The 16,986-nt window shown below is 37.2% G+C and overlaps 1 protein-coding gene across 1 annotated transcript in view; it reads left to right on the top strand.

Annotated features, from left to right (window-relative positions):
• Nucleotides 1-4,588: 4,588 nt before the first annotated feature.
• The window catches only part of ahr2 (aryl hydrocarbon receptor 2), a 62,028-nt gene continuing 49,630 nt past the window's right edge, over nucleotides 4,589-16,986 (top strand). Inside the window, exons 1-2 of the mRNA XM_084416852.1 lie at nucleotides 4,589-4,948; nucleotides 16,071-16,258. Of these exons, the coding sequence (XP_084272978.1) occupies nucleotides 4,890-4,948; nucleotides 16,071-16,258 (247 nt within the window). The 5' untranslated portion in view covers nucleotides 4,589-4,889. The remainder of the gene's footprint in view (nucleotides 4,949-16,070; nucleotides 16,259-16,986) is intronic.

The raw sequence follows: 16,986 nt of genomic DNA, 5'->3' as shown, positions 1-16,986 counted from the left end.
TGTCTTATCCAGTGTGCCACCACCACCCATATAGTTTAATACTTGGGTTTGTAGATTGTTCCAATCAATAACTCTTAGAATGGGCAGAAATTTGAATTACCATAGCAAATACTGTGATCTTTTTGACATTCTTTAAAAAAAAACCTAAGAGATTACTTTCAATGACTAAATTACTTTAATTTAAATAAATTAAATATATCATTTAATTAATTCAATGGGCTGTATTTATATGTATTTAACATTTGATCATGAAAGTCACCTTCTGAACGTTTGAATATGTCCATCATTCCTGATAATCACCCACCGTCTAAAGATTTATCCTTGGTTCATTTCAGCCACTATTTTCCCTCTCACTGCATGACTGGACTTTCAAACACCACGCTGACAAATCGCCGCAGAGTAAACTGTGTACGGAGGTCCGATACGGCTCCTTATGGAACAGAAAACAGCTTTGTCATTCAGTGCGAACATGCAGAAACCTCATGAACCTAATGAGCAACACTGCCTGGAAACCTCCCACGCGTGCTGGCAAAGAGCCGTCGTGCTGCTCCGCTGTTTTCATGAGGAAACATTGAAAAGGGGCTAAATTAATATTTACACAAAAGTGGCACATTGGGATTTAATTTCCATATTAGCTGACAAAAACACTCATGATTAATTTATACAACCAACTAGATTTTAGTAATGCTTGTCTGTGCTGAACTCGCGATCATCATGATTGCTAGGGGAATGCTAAACGTGTTCAAAGAGGTTTTAGCATGTTGCTAGGTGATTTCTATTGCTAATGTGTTGCTATGAGGTTTCTAATGTGTTCTGAGGTGTTTGTTTGTTGCTCTCGTGTTCTGGGTGGTTTAGGCAAAGATATGCAGCCTATAAGTAGGCCTAGATGCTACGTTAGACCGCTTCAGACACGGCAGCGCACCCGCCATCTTGGAACGCTCAAAGTGTTGTCACTCACAGTAAGAATAAATGTTGCCACAACATTGCAGCTTCTGATAGTGAAACCGCTGAGATTTAAATTCCCAAAGAAACGGGATAACCTTTCAAAGGTGAAAATGTGCTGGTTTGTTTTTATGTAGGCTATTAACTCAATTTACAGATTTTACTATGGTTCTTTTTAATATTTATACTTTTACTATGGTACATTTTTAATGTTGTGTTAGCTGACGACGCCTTCGTCTTGTTGTATTGTGTTAGTTTGGCAAAATCAGATATTCATACTAACTAAGATTGCAGACGCTCAGTCAACCGGCTTTGACCGTTCCAATATGGCGGACGGCTTACATATATGGTGCATTCAAGTTGAGTTGGGTGAGAAACATGGCGGAATACCACAATACTTAAAAGTGTGGAGTGCAATAAGTGAGGAGATGCGTCGAGTCAGCTTTACTCTCCACTTTAATATATATCAAAAACTGTACAGCGAGTGAGGTCAAAACAGACACACAACATTAACCCGGAAACATCTCTCCCTTAAAGGTACAGTCCCTTGGTGAATGTCTCTTTCAGTCTTACTTGTGGGTCACCACAAAAGTATATATCAGTGATATTGTCAGGCTTTTCTATTTACAGTGAAGTAAACTAATTGCCTGCACAAAATATGATAGCATTATAATATAACAATACAATATTTAACAATAAAATTAATTGAAAACATAAAAAAGCAAAACACACCTGATGCACATTCCTTGTTGTATTTTTGTATAATTAATTAAGAGAAAGTACAACACCATCTTACTCCAACGAAAGTGACTTGAAAGCACCTGCCGTCGTAAACACGACTAGGTTTAGGTGTGGAGGTTTACCAGTGTGTTACTACGAAGTTCCTAATGTGTCCAGAGAGGCTATTACCTATTAGCATGTTGCTATCTGGTTATATGGTTTTTAAAGTGTTGCTATGAGGTTGCTAAAGTGTTCTGAAAGGGGTTTTTTTTTTTCATGTTGTTAGGTGATTTGTTATATGTGAAAGTTTGCTAATGTGTTGCTGTTAAGTTTCTAATGTGTTCCGAGAGGTTTTTAATCATGTGGCTATGTGGTTGCTACTGGTGGTTTCTAGGTGGTGGATGCTTTTTTAATGTGTTGCTATAAGGTTGCTATTGTGATCTAGTAGGTTTTTGGCATGTTGCTAAGGTGTTCTGGGTGGTTACTAGGCCATTTCTTAGGGTTTCTCTGATTTCTCTGGTTCCTAGATATGGCTTGGGTCCCTCCTTCAATGCCAGGGATTTTTCACCTGTTTTATTGTTTACCAGACCAATTGATTAGTTACAGCATATTACTCTCCTTAATAATGAGCAATAAAAATAGTGTTTTTTAAATTTGGTATTTTTCCGAGAGACACATTTATGCCTTTGCTTTTACATTCTTGGTCCATGTTCAAAAAGTATCAGGCCTTGATTGCAGGGGCTTTTTTTCCGTTAAATTATTGAAAATACGGGCATTGTTTTACTTTGAAAATATGCCAAATATTCTCTCTCTCTCTCTCTCTCTGTGTGTGTTTAGATAAGTCTGTATGCATTTCCTGTTTTTTGGTTGTAAAACCTTGGGCTAAAAGACAATACCAGAGGTGAAGATATAGAAACCTGATAGAGCGTGACTGTAGACACTATTACTGACACGTCCGCAAAACACACACACACACACACACACAATGAGAGAGGTATTAGGAAAGCAAGGAAATCAAATGTGGGAAAGCAGGCCTGAGGCACATCTTATCTGCTTACCTAAACTGACAGATTATAGCTGTGTGCATTGAACTTTACAGATGAAGTTTATAAACCTGGACCCGTATGAGGTCGAGTTTAAAAATTTAAGTTCAGCCTATTTAAAGTTTTTTAGTGGTGTGAATTCAACTTTGATTCGTAGCTCATCATTTACGTTCGTGCTACAAACAGACCACTCTGTTTGTTATAGAGAGAGGTATGGTTACTTTTCTAAGTGATTAAATTACGGATTTTGTCCTAGTGGACTATAAAACAGGGTGAAAAAAAAATATCTCATAGACTTACTTTGATGAAAGGACCTGAGCCAGCTGCATAGCAACACCCTGGCAACCACCAGAACACCCTAGAATAGTTGAGGCAAGGTAAGAACCACTCACATTTTCTACAGAAAATGTTAAAATTATTATTATCATAAATAAATACATATATAAAAATATAAACAAATTAAATAGAAGTAAATAATTATATTACATATTAGAACACTGTAAAAAAGTTCTAACCTCTCCAAGTCAAAATTTTCTAGTGACTGGTCACATCTAAATTTTTTAATTGGCCCAAGTGCAATTCTTGTTGCAGTAGTCTGTTAACATTGGCTCAATGAGAAATAATACGTCAGACTAATTGAAAAATTTAGATACATTTTTGACTTGGGGAAGTAATTTTTTTTTACAGTGAAATTATTAAATATATTATTATTATATTCTGTTGAATGATTTTTTATATATTTGTATATAAGTATTTATTTGTGTGCATACCTATAATAATAATACTAATAATAATACATATTATTTATTTATTAATATATTATTTATAATGATGTAATAAATATTTATAAATTAAAAAATATATATTTATAATAATAGTAATAAGACTGAAATTAACCAGAGATGAGTTTTGTAAATAGATTTTGATTTTTGTTATAATTCTTGATTATTGTTAATATGGGCAAAATGGTGCCAAAATGTATACACAAAGCATGGTGCCAAAATGTATTTGAACACTTTAGCTGCACTTAAAATATTTGAATGTCACTGCATTAGACAACAAAATCTGCAAACAAAAAAGTTTTCCCAGAACTCTCCTTCTTTTTGTAATTGCTTGTAATCAACTGGTCCCAAGATGATTTTAGGGGATGTATGAAGTCAGTTCCCCTCAAGTTCACACGGGTGTAGTTCATCACATTAGCTGTGGACATGATCCAGACCATTTCATAACCAGACAAAAGTGTCACAATACTGTTTGTCTTCATTTTGAACAGTATATCTATAGTTTTATCATAATAAACCAACTTATTTTGTCATATAGCCTATTTTGTTTGAAAGGTGCTTGTACTACGGTTTAGGCTGTGTTATGTAATGCTATGACATTCAGACATTTTAGGTGTGGCAAAGTGTGTGAATACTTGCAGGCCAACATCAACAGTAACTACAATAACTATGGATAATAAACATTATGAAAAGCAGTAAAACACATCATAACTATTTTAGTGTTTACATTAAATTACCACTAATTAAGTTAATAGGCTAATACACCACTAATAGTTTGATTTTGTCTGGATTTTGTATTTTATAATAGGCTACACGATTTCTTTCTGAAATAAATGTATATAAAACAATAATAACAACGATGCACTAAACAAAACACTGCAACTGTACCATAGTGCAGCCGAATGAGGGTGCAATGCTCACTGCTTGTATTTCTCCGGTCTACCTTAAGAGCGGCCCCTGTGTTTACGATTTCCTGAAGACTTTTCCAACCAATCACAAAGCGTCCAGCTTACCTGCCTATCGTTCTAACGCTTCTGGTTGGTCGACGCTCAGAACTCGCAGCCAGTCAGCTGCCTACAAGGGCTGTGTGGAGCCACTAGAGAATGACAGGTCGAAAAAAACAAAAAAGGAAGAAGGAAAATTTGTTCAGCTCACGCCATTGCCATTCGCAGTAAAGGATGAAAACTTTCGGAAACTTTTCGCGTTCATTTTAACCTGCTATTGGTGTGAAGAACTGCCGCTGACAGGAATTACATCTGGACGGGAAATATTCGCCTCTTGTTTATGCTCATGAGAGAGGATTTACCTAAATAACTCACACTTTCATCGACAGTTAAAGGAAACTGAGGGGATTTTACATGCTAGTCATATATTAAACACTTCTCAGAGACACCAGACAACCATGTCGGGGGGTATTGGTATCTATGCGGCCAAGAAAAGGAAGAAGCCCGTTCAGAAAATGTAAGTCTTTGTGGGAACTCTCATGTTCAAGTTCAAAGCGCGCTCGCGTCTCGTGCATCAAGGTTATTGATACAATGTAGCAATAATTCGAGCGGCTATGTAATGTTTCACTATACCATTTTGACAGTAGAATGGAGTGTGTTATATTTAGCAAATTCTAGTTCAGTTAGTTAATCATATATGCATATTACATCTTAATTACAATTGGAATTGCTTGCGTTTCAAATAGAAAGCTATATATATATATATCCTATGTGTGTGTATAGTCTATAAAGTGCCTTTTTTCATTTCCCTGGGGTGATTTCAAACTTTTTAATGAATCTCAGTACAGTTTAATTTACTGTAAAAACAAGAAACAAACATATAACAAATACAATTGAAAACTTAAACTTAAATTTCTGCTTAGTAAAATAAGTGTAGTGTCAAAGTCACAACTAGTTTGTTTACTGGCACTTTGAAATGAATTGAAGACTTTGGAGTCATAAAATTGAGTACAAATGACAATTATTGCGTAAAGTTTTGATGGCTGTATACGAAGTTGTATAATGATGAAAACATATAGCGTCTATTGCATCGCAAACAAAAGAGTCTGAATTTGACCCAGTTCTGTATGGGTCGGGACACCTTAAGATTCGGGGTTGGTGTGTATAGTTCTGGGTCTGGCATGGAAATAGTACTCTTGTATTAATCATAATCAAGTTGAGAGTTGGCGGCGCTCTCACGCGATGCTTACACGAGGGAGGGGTGAGCCGGGGGGAGTATGTTATTGTAATCTGATATAGTCTTTTTTCACATCATGAGAACACAGATTTTTTTTTTCCTTTTTGCTTTTTCTTCGCTCGCTCCCCCTCCTCAAATTAACATATTTTTAAGTCACGCAAACTCTTACGCAACTGTGGTAGAACTGGCTGGAAATCCAAAGCACGCCTTTGAGCTGTTGAAGGAGCTTGCAGATGCTTTAATTTCATGATTTTGCAGATAGTTTGATAGGACAAAAATGGAATTGTCTTAGACAATGACTTTATGGGATCAGGAATATGCTTAATGCATCTGATTTAGTTCTGTGCATAACTTCTGTTGCAGGGTACAAGGCTATTTGTATCACTTATTGGACAGTAACTTTTCTTTATCTAGAGCTTTCTCACTTTACATTTACAGTGTTCATGTTACACATATTGCATTCAAATATAATGGATTACAATAGCAGGGTTGCTAACAAAATGTGTTTACAAGCGTATCCACAAAAGAGTTTCATATTAAGTACACTGTAAAAATGTGATCAGTTGACTTAAATGGATAGTTCACCCAAAAAATGAAAATGAGCCCATGATTTACTCACCCTTAAGTCATCCTAGGTGTATATGACATTCTTCTTTCAGATGAATACAATTGGAGGTATGTTAAAACATTTCCTGGCTCTTCCAAGCTAGATAATGTAAGTGAATGGCTTTTTGACTTTGGAAGTCCATTAAAGGTGATCTAAGTAACTTTTTTACCTTAATTGAACAGCTTCAGAGTCATTGGAATGGTTATATTACTTAGTTTGGGTTGAATGGTGGTCGTTTCGCACCCCCCTGGTGCCCGTGAGCGGAAAATCCGCACTTGCAACTTTGGGCCGGCCGGTCGCCGGCCGCCGCGTCAGGAAGTATCGCGTGATATCAGGTCTCGCGATGTAAACAATTGCTTTACGGCCAAAAGAAATCAGCTAAAATGCTGTCATTATTGCGCTCCCTCACGCTGTTCGAACCCGAATGAAGAAGACGTTTTAAAGAATGTCCCATCTCAGAGATGATCTACTAGCCTCTGGTGTCTGAGAATCGCCAACGAGTTTTTACAACAGTGTTGTCAAATATCTATTCCGAAGCTGCGGGGGGAGCTCTAGAGAGAAACCTGCGAGCAAAAAGCGAGAATACAGCGAAGAAATCCCGAAATTACTGAGCCCCGCTTTAAAGCGCATCTATTCATGATTAAAGTGCTCGACACGGCTCTGCTGGGGTTAATAAAGGTCTTCTGAAGTGAAGCGATGCGTTCGTGTAAGAAAATAAAAACCTTCTTCCTCCATCTTATTGGTGCATTACCGCCACCATCTGTTCCGGAGCTCCGGAGTATCTAATTATACAATGAGTTGGGATAGAGGGTGGGGAGAGAAAAAAAAAAAATAGTAATGGTAAAAAATTTAATTAAATAAAGACCTTAAAGGAACACTCCACCATTTTTTGAAATAGGGCTTATTCACCTTCTTTCCTACATTTAGATAGGTGGGCAAATGCATTTTTGTCTCAGTGCATGCATTGTTTTAGTTTGACAGGGTCGGCGCTAGCTTAGCTTAGCATAATGAATGGAATCCTTTGTTGCCAGCTAGCATGTCCTGAGTAAAAGTGATATAAAAAATAAAAATAAACCACCTAATTACTTCTTGTGGCCTGCGTATTCACAACGAGTATAAATAGCTATGCAGATTAACACTAGGCGATTTCCTAGGCAGATATTTACTTGGGACTATATTAGGGGGAAGGACAGGCGAAGCACTGCTACTTGGGCGCAGAGATATCACGCCCAAGTAGCAGTGCTTCGCCTGTCCTTCCCCCTAATATAGTCCTTAATATATAAGTCAATATCTGCCTAGGAAATCGCCTAGTGTTAATCTGCATCACTATTTGTACTTGTTGTGAATTCGCAGGCCACAAGAAGTAATTAGGTGGGTTTTTTTTTTTTTTATATCACTTTTACTCAGGACATGCTAGCTGGCAACAAAGGATTCCATTCATTATGCTAAGCTAAGCTAGCGCCGACCCTGTCAAACTAAAACAATGCATGCACTGAGACAAAAATGCATTTGCCCACCTATCTAAATGTAGGAAAGAAAGTGAATAAGCCCTATTTCAAAAAACGGTGGAGTGTTCCTTTAAAAGAGCAACCCTTGACCTTGACGCACAACGTAATGACGGATGCGGTTGCCCAGCCCTGTTTGTTTGAACTCCGAGAGGCGTCAATTGCCGTCATTACGTTGTGCGTCAGTCAAGTTTAAGTGTTACTCTTTTGGCGTAAATCGATGCGTACAGCCGTCTGCCGGAAGCTAGTTATTTTAGTCGATAAAGTTTTAAATATGGATATTTTTCTTACACAAACGCATCGCTTCACTTCAGAAGGCCTTTATTAACCCCCGCAGAGCCGCGTCGAGCACTTTAATCATGAATAGATGCGCTTTAATGGACTTCCAAAGACAAACAGACATTCACTCCCATTATCAAGCTTGGAAGAGCCAGGACATTTTTTAATAGGCTATAACTCCGATTGTATTCGTCTGAAAGAAGAATGTCATATACACCTAGGATTGCTTCAGGGTGAATAAATCATGGGCTAATTTTAATTTTTGGGTGAACTATCCCTTTAACTTAAAAAAGTGAGGAAACCCGTTGCCTCAAAATTAAGTAAATAAACTTCATACGTAATTGAAAAAAATTGTGGAATTATCAAGTTCACATAACTTAATTTTTTCAATGTATTATGCAGTTTATTACCAGTCTTATTACTAACAAGTCAAATCAAGCATGTTATTAAAGTCAAATCAAGCATGTTATTAAATATTGGTTGTAACCAATGTTTTTTTGTTTTTTTTAAGCTACACTGTGTAATTTTTTAAGTTGATTCTTTGCAAATAACACTTTGTTCTTTCAAAATGATATGTGCTCATTAATGTGTAATTACTTATACCAACTAATCAAGTATTCTCGTAAGCGAAGAATCTTCCATTTAGAATACATACGAGCGAGTCGCTCGAATGGCGGCAGCCATGTTGCGCCTCCATCTTGAAAGTACATTAGCCAAAGAGGGACATACCTGGAAATTCAAGCTTCGCCTTTCGCGTTTTTACACTCAGTGGCACCGTGACGAATGCGAGGGGGAGATTACTCGCGACTGCCGGCAGATTTGAAATAATACGGTCACCGTAGGAGTTAAAACGCCCTCGGAATGGGAGGGGCTAGAAAGTAATATTCAGTTGGTAGTCATAAACAATTTCACCGCTAGTTGGGAGAAAATCCTACACAGTGTAGCTTTAATGACTAATTTAGATGGAAAGGTGGCCACTGGCTGATATAATGTTAAAATGCAGTTAAAAGTAGATCGATAATTCATCAATATCAGGGTACAAATAAGAAGTTGCTGCACATTTTGTACATTTGTGTTTTCATTTATATCACAACAACTAGTAATATTTTGTCTTTTTTATTAAAATATCTATAATGTATGTTGTTTTATTATTAATAATATTCTTATTATGTCAAATTTGAACAAAATAAAACCGTTAAAAATAGTTCTGCATATCTGTTTTCGAACATGTTTAAAACATTTAAAATAATGTCACCATACATATTCAATTTATTGACCACAGAGATGTACGCAAAATAGCTTAAGTCAAAACGAACCCTTATTTTACGCAATGTTTACACAAAATTCACACAAAAAAAATGCTGTGTGTTGATCACACTAATAAAAGTAAGTGTCAGATCAGGTCAGAGAGGCACTTTAAAGTAACAACATTTTTACAGTATACTAAAGTTATTCTGTTACATAAACACTAATGTAAGGCGTGACTGTTTATTTCTCAGCTGTTTTGTTATTCGTTTAAATGTGTCTTACTGATTTATATCACTTAAGTTGATGGACAGGAGGGATTTGTCTGAGAATTTATGCTTGTTGATGTGCACCCAATGTATTTGGCCTGCAAACACATGCATTAAAAGGCATTGGCACACAGAGCCCCATACCTGTTGACAGCACCGTCAAGCCCACCCGCCGGGTTATGTGTTTATTACGACCCATCTTTGGCGCAGGGGATGGACGACCTTTGCATGGTATGTCCACGCTTCAGAATAGCTGCTTACTGGAGCCTGGAACTGCAGTGTGTGTTTTAGCGTGCTGATAGACGTTAAAACAAGCCAGTAGGGTGGCGAGGCGCTGGAGCGACCAAAGGCTGCATCTGACACAAAGAAGGTATTGAGAGGGAGTGTAACCAGACTCCTAGCTTCACACCGCCGTTGCTGGAAGTTGGAATGCTGTAGAACAGTAGAACCTCGCTCTCTCTTTCTCTCTCCCTAAAGAACCTTGTCAAGATTTTCTCACTTCTAATCTATGCGAAAACAAAAACATAGGCGCCAGTAATGAACCGGCTAACCTCACCCTTGTGCTGAAAACTTCAGCTGGAAGTTTTCAGCATCTCACGGCAGGTTGAGAAAGACATTGAAATTGTTAGGAAAATTTCCAGGCCCCAAAATCTAGTCTAAAACTGACAGTTTAATATCAAAAACTTAAGAGCAAGTAATGATAACTGGCTAACCTCACCCTAATTCTTTCAGCCTCTCGCGGCGCATTAAGAAAGTCAGCATGGCATTGAAATTGTTAGGAAAAGTAATGCAGCAAGTACCGGCATGTAACAAATTAGAAGTTCCTTCAAGTTCAAAATGCAAGGTGATTTGACCTGATTTTTGTGTTAATAAGCAGATGGACCAACCTGAATACATGCTCTTAAAAATAAAGGATCTTTATTGGCATTTGAAGAATGTTTCGCCTTTTTTTTCCACACAATGAAAGTAAATGGGGTCCAAAACAACATTACACCCCACTGACTTTTTTGTCATTTGTATGGACAAAAAAAAGTGAAACATTCTTCAAAATATCTTCTTTTTTAGTTTATGTTGCATGGAGGAAACCCTGAGATAATTTTGAAAACATCTTTTGTTCATTCGAGTAAGTAAACTGTGACAGAATGGTCATTTTTTTGTAGAATTATCCCATTTATTGTGTTTTAATTGCCCAAATATTGTAGTTGAATTTATTGGCTTGAGCACAACCCGTTTAAAAAATGGGCCTAAACTCCGCAGTCATTAGGGCCGTCAATTTGAATTGTTCACAAATTAGATCTTCATTTAAAAATAGAATTCTGTAAATGAAGATCAGCTGGTTTGTTAATTGCTCACATGATGGTCCCGCCTCCAGTCGTGATGTAAGGCAGTTTGTACCCTGACAAAGTGCCTTAGAAAAGTCATGTTTACTGTGTTGTGCACTGAGATGAGATGGGTATTTCTGGCTCAGAAGCTCTGGTACATTGATACTGAGCTTTGATGTGTACTGAAAGAAATTTGGGTCAACACCAGTGCAGAAAGTCCCTCCCTCACAGACTAGAGTTTCAGCCTGTCCGTCACTTCAAATACCCACAAGTCTTGTCTCGAGGAAGGAATGAGGAAAGCAGACACTCGATGCTGATGCATCTCCGCTTGGTCAGATAAAGTTTGTGACAGAACTTGAATTCGTAGGGCTAGATGATATAGACATGAACATTTTTTAAATCTTTTCTTAGCTGTAATTGTATAACTGCGTGTTCAAGTCCCCCTGTAGTTAATCGTTATATTCCTTAAAACCCATCTTTGATTACCAAAATGACACATTTAAAAAAAAATTGAAAATAATTTCTTCATGTCTTAAAATAGCTTGAATGTTACTTTACACCCTTGCTTCATTTAGTATACGCAGAGCCATGAATATGCAAATTAGTCCCGCCTCCACTCACTTACACCAGCTCAAAATACCTGATCCACTCGCTCAACGCTACGCGATGGCAAGGGAATATTGATTTAATTCAGTCATATATATTTGAACCAGAAACTAACTCAGAAGAATAAGTGGAAGAGTGAATTATACAGGCTCGTCTACAAGTCGATGTATCAGAATGGTAATGCGTTTTTTTTTGTATTGCTCTCAGAAACGCCCTCCACACACTAGCTTATTGGTGGAGAGGAGACAGAGTGATGAAGCCCATCAGTATATGGGGATGATTAGGAGGCCATGATGGATAGAGGCCAATGGGCAAATTTGGCCAGGATGCCAGGGTTACACCCCTACTTTTTTTCGAAGGACATCCTGGGATTTTTAATGGCCACAGACAGTCAGGACCTTGGTTTAACGTCTCATCCGAAGGATGGTGCTTTTTGACAGAATAGTGTCCCTGTCACTATACTGGGGTGTTAGGACCCACACAGGCTGGTCCAGAATGTAGCTGTCAGATTTCCACAGAAAACCAGTAAAAGGCTCTTAATCAAGTCAAGTCAAGTCACCTTTATTTATATAGCGCTTTTTACAATACAGATTGTTTTTGTTGTAAAAAAGTCATTAATTTTGTTCATTTATATAGCCTCTCTGGAGAAAACAGTGACGTCATCCGGCTCAGTTCAGTTCTCATATAATGGTGTCGATGCAGGCAGATCAAAATTAAAGTTGAATATTATTGGTATTATTCATCCATAGCTGCCTATCCACTATTTAGATAAACTGCTGCTTCCTTGTATCCCTCCTAGAGGATCGAGCGATCAGAGACTTCTTATAGTCCCTCACTCGAGACTGAAATGCAGAGGGAGTTGAGCTTTCTCTGTGGTAGTGCCGAGGTTATGGAATAACCTTTCTTTAGAGATTAGATCGGCACCTTCTCTATTTACTTTTTAAAACTTGAATTTCCTCCATTGGTTTTTAGCAGGTGTGTCATTATAGTTTATTTATTATTATTGTGGATTCCTGTTCAGTACTCTCTACTCTGTCCATTAAAGGGCTTGTTCACCCAAAAATAAAAATGATCCCCCCCCCCCCCCATATCATATAAGAAAGATATGGCTTTCTTCTTTCAGCCAAACTGGATTGGAGTTAAAAAATATCCTGACTCTTCCAAGCTTAATAATAGGAGTGAATCATTTTTTGTTTTTTGAAACCCAAAAAAGCACATCCATCCATTTACTGTGGCTTTCTGTACAGCAGTTTGGTCAGTCTTGTGGCTGATTTTAAATTTAGTGTATTAATAAATTAACTTGAACTTGATATAAATAGATATACATTTTATTATTTTTATTTAGTTCTGTTCTTTTTTTTCCGCAACTTGAGTTTTTGATCCAAACCAGATGTGGTTGAGTTCAGCTGAGGTTATCGGGTGGAAAACAACCACTGTTGGCTGAATTCGCCCTTTTCTTGCCGATCTCAAATCTGTTTTCATCCGTTAAAAACACTACCATCAAGAATTTAGACACACTTGACTGAATTTGTTTTTTATGATCCTCAAAGCATGATCTATATGTAATTTATTATTATTTATTAGTGTTTTATTCAGTTGTTTGAGATCATTTGTAAATGTTTTTGTTTTCTACATAATTCCCATGCTAAATTTGTGATATTTACTATTATTCTGATATGTGAAAAATACATTAATAGTCATGATAAAAAAAAAACTAGAAGTTGGTCCAAACTTTTGACTAGTATATCTACACACAATTGACTAGAAACAAGGATGTGGAAAAAAAGACGACCGTTCTAAAAAAAAATCTCAAGATAGATTGCCGCATGCCTTCAGATTGTTCCTTCACGGTGTCCTCAGTAAACCCTTCGAGTGAATGCATTACATGGAGACGGAAAAAAGCTGCTGTGCAACAGTGACTGCAAACTTTATGAAACTGTCTTTCCAGTGCTTGAGTTTTCAGGTCGAGCGCCAAGTTTCAGAGGAAAGAGGGAAAATAAAGAATCGGTTGTATGTATAGAGAAGCAATCGGAGAGCGAAATACACCGAGAGATGTGCATTAAAAGAAAACAAGCACAAAGAGACGAGTCTTCAGATGGCCCTCCGTGTATTGCAGGCAGCATGAGAAACTCTTTTGCATGTTAGGACCTGCTAAAAGAAAACAGTCATGATGTCATACCTCATGTGATAGGCCTGAAACACTTGTACACGAGAGGATAGAAGGAAGAATGAAAGATTTCAGATGTTCCCTCTTGAGTGATGTCTTCAATATAAAAAGAATTCCTCAGCAACCACAGTAAATGTTGGGAGGTCCAGATGATCAGAACTCCAGTCACTGGATCAGATGTAATTCATGAGGAGTGTTGAAACTCTATTTCCCGCGATAGGAGTTTCAGAACAAACAATCATGGACAATATAATACAACGTGATTGCCAGTAGGAAGTTACGGCTAGTTGGTCTGTTGGTACTGGTAGTTTAGCTATGCAAAAGAGACTTTGTTGTGAGGCCGGGCTTTAAAATATTATTTGACCATCATGATGGATCCACAAAGACTTCTATGACCTTGCTTTATTGTCACCATGTGTTTTTAATTTTGTTAAATTGTTAAAAGCAGGACTCGAATATATTTACTTGGTCTGGAGATGTTTTCACTGGCCTTATTATTAATTTTTTTTTTTTTTTTTACTTTTATATAGGCTTTTTTAAGACAAATAATTGTTATTATTTGTTTATTTATTGTCCGTTTGTCTTGTACATACATATCAATGTTTATAAAAAAGAAAAGTTTTTCTTTATTATTTAAAAAAATTAAATAGCTTTTACATGGACTTTTAATTTGTAAATTATATAGATATCATATTATGTAACTGACCGTTGACAGGCATATTGAGATTTCAATTAAATTATTCCAAATCATGTAATCATTTAATTGGAAACATTTCAATAAATAATTACATCAATAATTATATTGATGCATTTAAACACTTTGTAATGCGGCAAAGAGGTGACATAAAAGCATTTACAAGGGAATAATAATCCAGGCAAACTGAGGGTACGTTTACACGACAATGATGTACTAAAAATGGTAAAGCTTTTTCTTTGTACAGATGACAACGTTATGAAAATGATCCCCATTCACACGGATCTGTGAAAACGACTAAAACGATGTATTCTGCTGCCATGCCACTAGTTGGCGATGTCACTTTGTAAAGAAAGACTGCGCACATACGCGTATTTTACGCATATAGACAATAATGGGATCGTTTTCAAACACTTGAACTTTGAAACCCGTTTTCAAAAGTTTCATTTTTAGGCCCCCAAAATGTAGTCGTGTAAATGAACGGCCAAAACACACAAAAAGTTTTCCGTTTTTAGTTGAAAACGGTATCGTGTAAACGACCCATGAATTGACATTAGCATGAATGCTGCATGATTAGACGAGTGATGGGTTGTTCAGTTAGGGGCCAACAGGCCCTGAAAAACATCCATTTGGCGATCCAAAAATGGACAAATGGTTTTAGATAAGACTGGAGGTTGAAGTTTAATTTTGAAGACATTTGAGTACATTTTGACTGTAAACTGACGCATCTAGCTCAGAGATCACCGATAAAGACCATTCTAAAGAACAGAATCTCCTGAGAAATGAAATAGTAGGTGAATCAATGCGGCGCCAACAATGACGAGCCCTTCCATGCCATTCTAGAGAGCTGGAGCACAGGGCTGAAGGGGAAGGAAGGGGCTGAACGCGCTCTTTTGTCCCCACAGGCTCTTTTTTCGGAGGCTAGTTTTACTTTCTTTCTGGGAAAACATAATTAGGGTCCGGCTCGGATGGCTAGAGTTACCGCTCTTCGTCTTCTGGCCTGGCAGGCAATGAAAAGGCTGTATGAGTTTGAGTTACAGACATAGTTTTGATGGCCATGATTCCAGTAAGAGTCCTCAAGCTTAGATAATGGGTTTCATAATAGAGGATATACTGTTGATGTAGTACGGAATCAGTAAAACTGTTTTTTTTGACTGTTTCATTTAAAATGTTAAATCTACAAAGCCTGATGGTTACATTGTACAGCAAAAAAAAACAAAAAAAAAACTTGTTTGCTAAACATTTTGCATGTTACAAACCAGCATTCAAAAGAAGCCATTGTGACTAAGACATTGTTCAGCTACCGAAATAATGCAAAAAGACTGCTGTCTTTGTTTTAGTTTCGTATCACCTCGGTATCAAAATACTGAGGTTGAATATCTAAGAAATTTTCACTTATCACACTGTCTCAAAGCTTCTGAGACAGCCTGAACCCCTATTTATACATATATATAGGTTGCTTTGTACCAAAACATATGATAAACCAGTTGTGAATTGGTTTTATCCTTTGTGTATTATACACAGACACTCTTTCTTTGTAGGCTTTCATCTTCCTGAATTCTTCCTTTTGGACATTTTCCAAACAATAAGGTTACCTGCATTCCTTAAGATATGTAAACAACGAGATGCCACAATAATAATGGCTGTCCAAAGTAGCATCACAGTCCATAACAAGCAGTGTAACCCAAATTATTTTCTTTTCCTCCAGACCCAAACCACCACCACCCGATGGTATCAAATCCAACCCATCCAAGCGGCACAGAGACCGGCTGAATGGTGAATTGGACAAGCTGACCAACCTTCTTCCCTTCTCAGAAGACATCCGTGCACGGCTGGACAAACTGTCAGTGCTTCGACTAAGTGTCGGATACCTAAAAGTTAAGAGCTTCTTCAATGGTGAGATCACGACTTAGTCTTATTTTAGGCAGCCCTAAATCCTGAAATGCGTTTGTTAAGAACCAACTGACTTAAAGTACAGTAATGAGAAAACAGGAAATGATGTGGACAAGGGGGAAAAGGATCAGAAGATGTCACAAGCAGGACTGAAACTTGTGCAAGTATTACTGCTTAGTGAGTCATATGTGTGAGTGAATATGTGTGCTAAATGTTAAGCTTCCACTCAGATAAACGGTCACTGATTAATCATTGCTTTCCAATGAATTTTAGTTAAATTAATTCATTTTATAAGTTCGCTGTCACAATCATTGAGGTCCTTTCTACCAGGTTAAAGGCAAATGAAGCCAGAGGAAGTGGCGTTTGTTGCAATTCCACAAATCACCCTTGATTACATGATTCACGGTTTTCAGACCAAATGTGTGAAAATGCTTCTCAGAATTATTCCGTCTTAGTCTTAGTGGTATTCTACCTTTATTAATTCATGTAGCATCTTGAGTAAAATTCGAATGAATTTGTTTCCTTACACAGTTTACCAGAAGGTCCATGTCACATGGATGATGTGCTAGAAACTTGTGACTTCAGCTGACATGTTTATTATCTCTGTGAAAACTTACAAGGCAGCTGAAAGATCACATGCTAGTCTTGTTTGAGTTCCTTAACTTTCTTGACATCATAAATTAGGCCTGTTTTTTTCTTCCATTTTACTTTTTTTCTGACTTTGGAATAAT

The sequence above is a fragment of the Rutilus rutilus genome (genome assembly GCF_951802725.1).
Source record: "Rutilus rutilus genome assembly, chromosome: 8".
Classification (NCBI taxonomy): Eukaryota; Metazoa; Chordata; class Actinopteri; order Cypriniformes; family Leuciscidae; genus Rutilus; species Rutilus rutilus.
The sequence above is the reverse complement of the archived record's forward strand: the minus strand, read 5'-3'. Positions and strand labels throughout refer to the sequence as shown.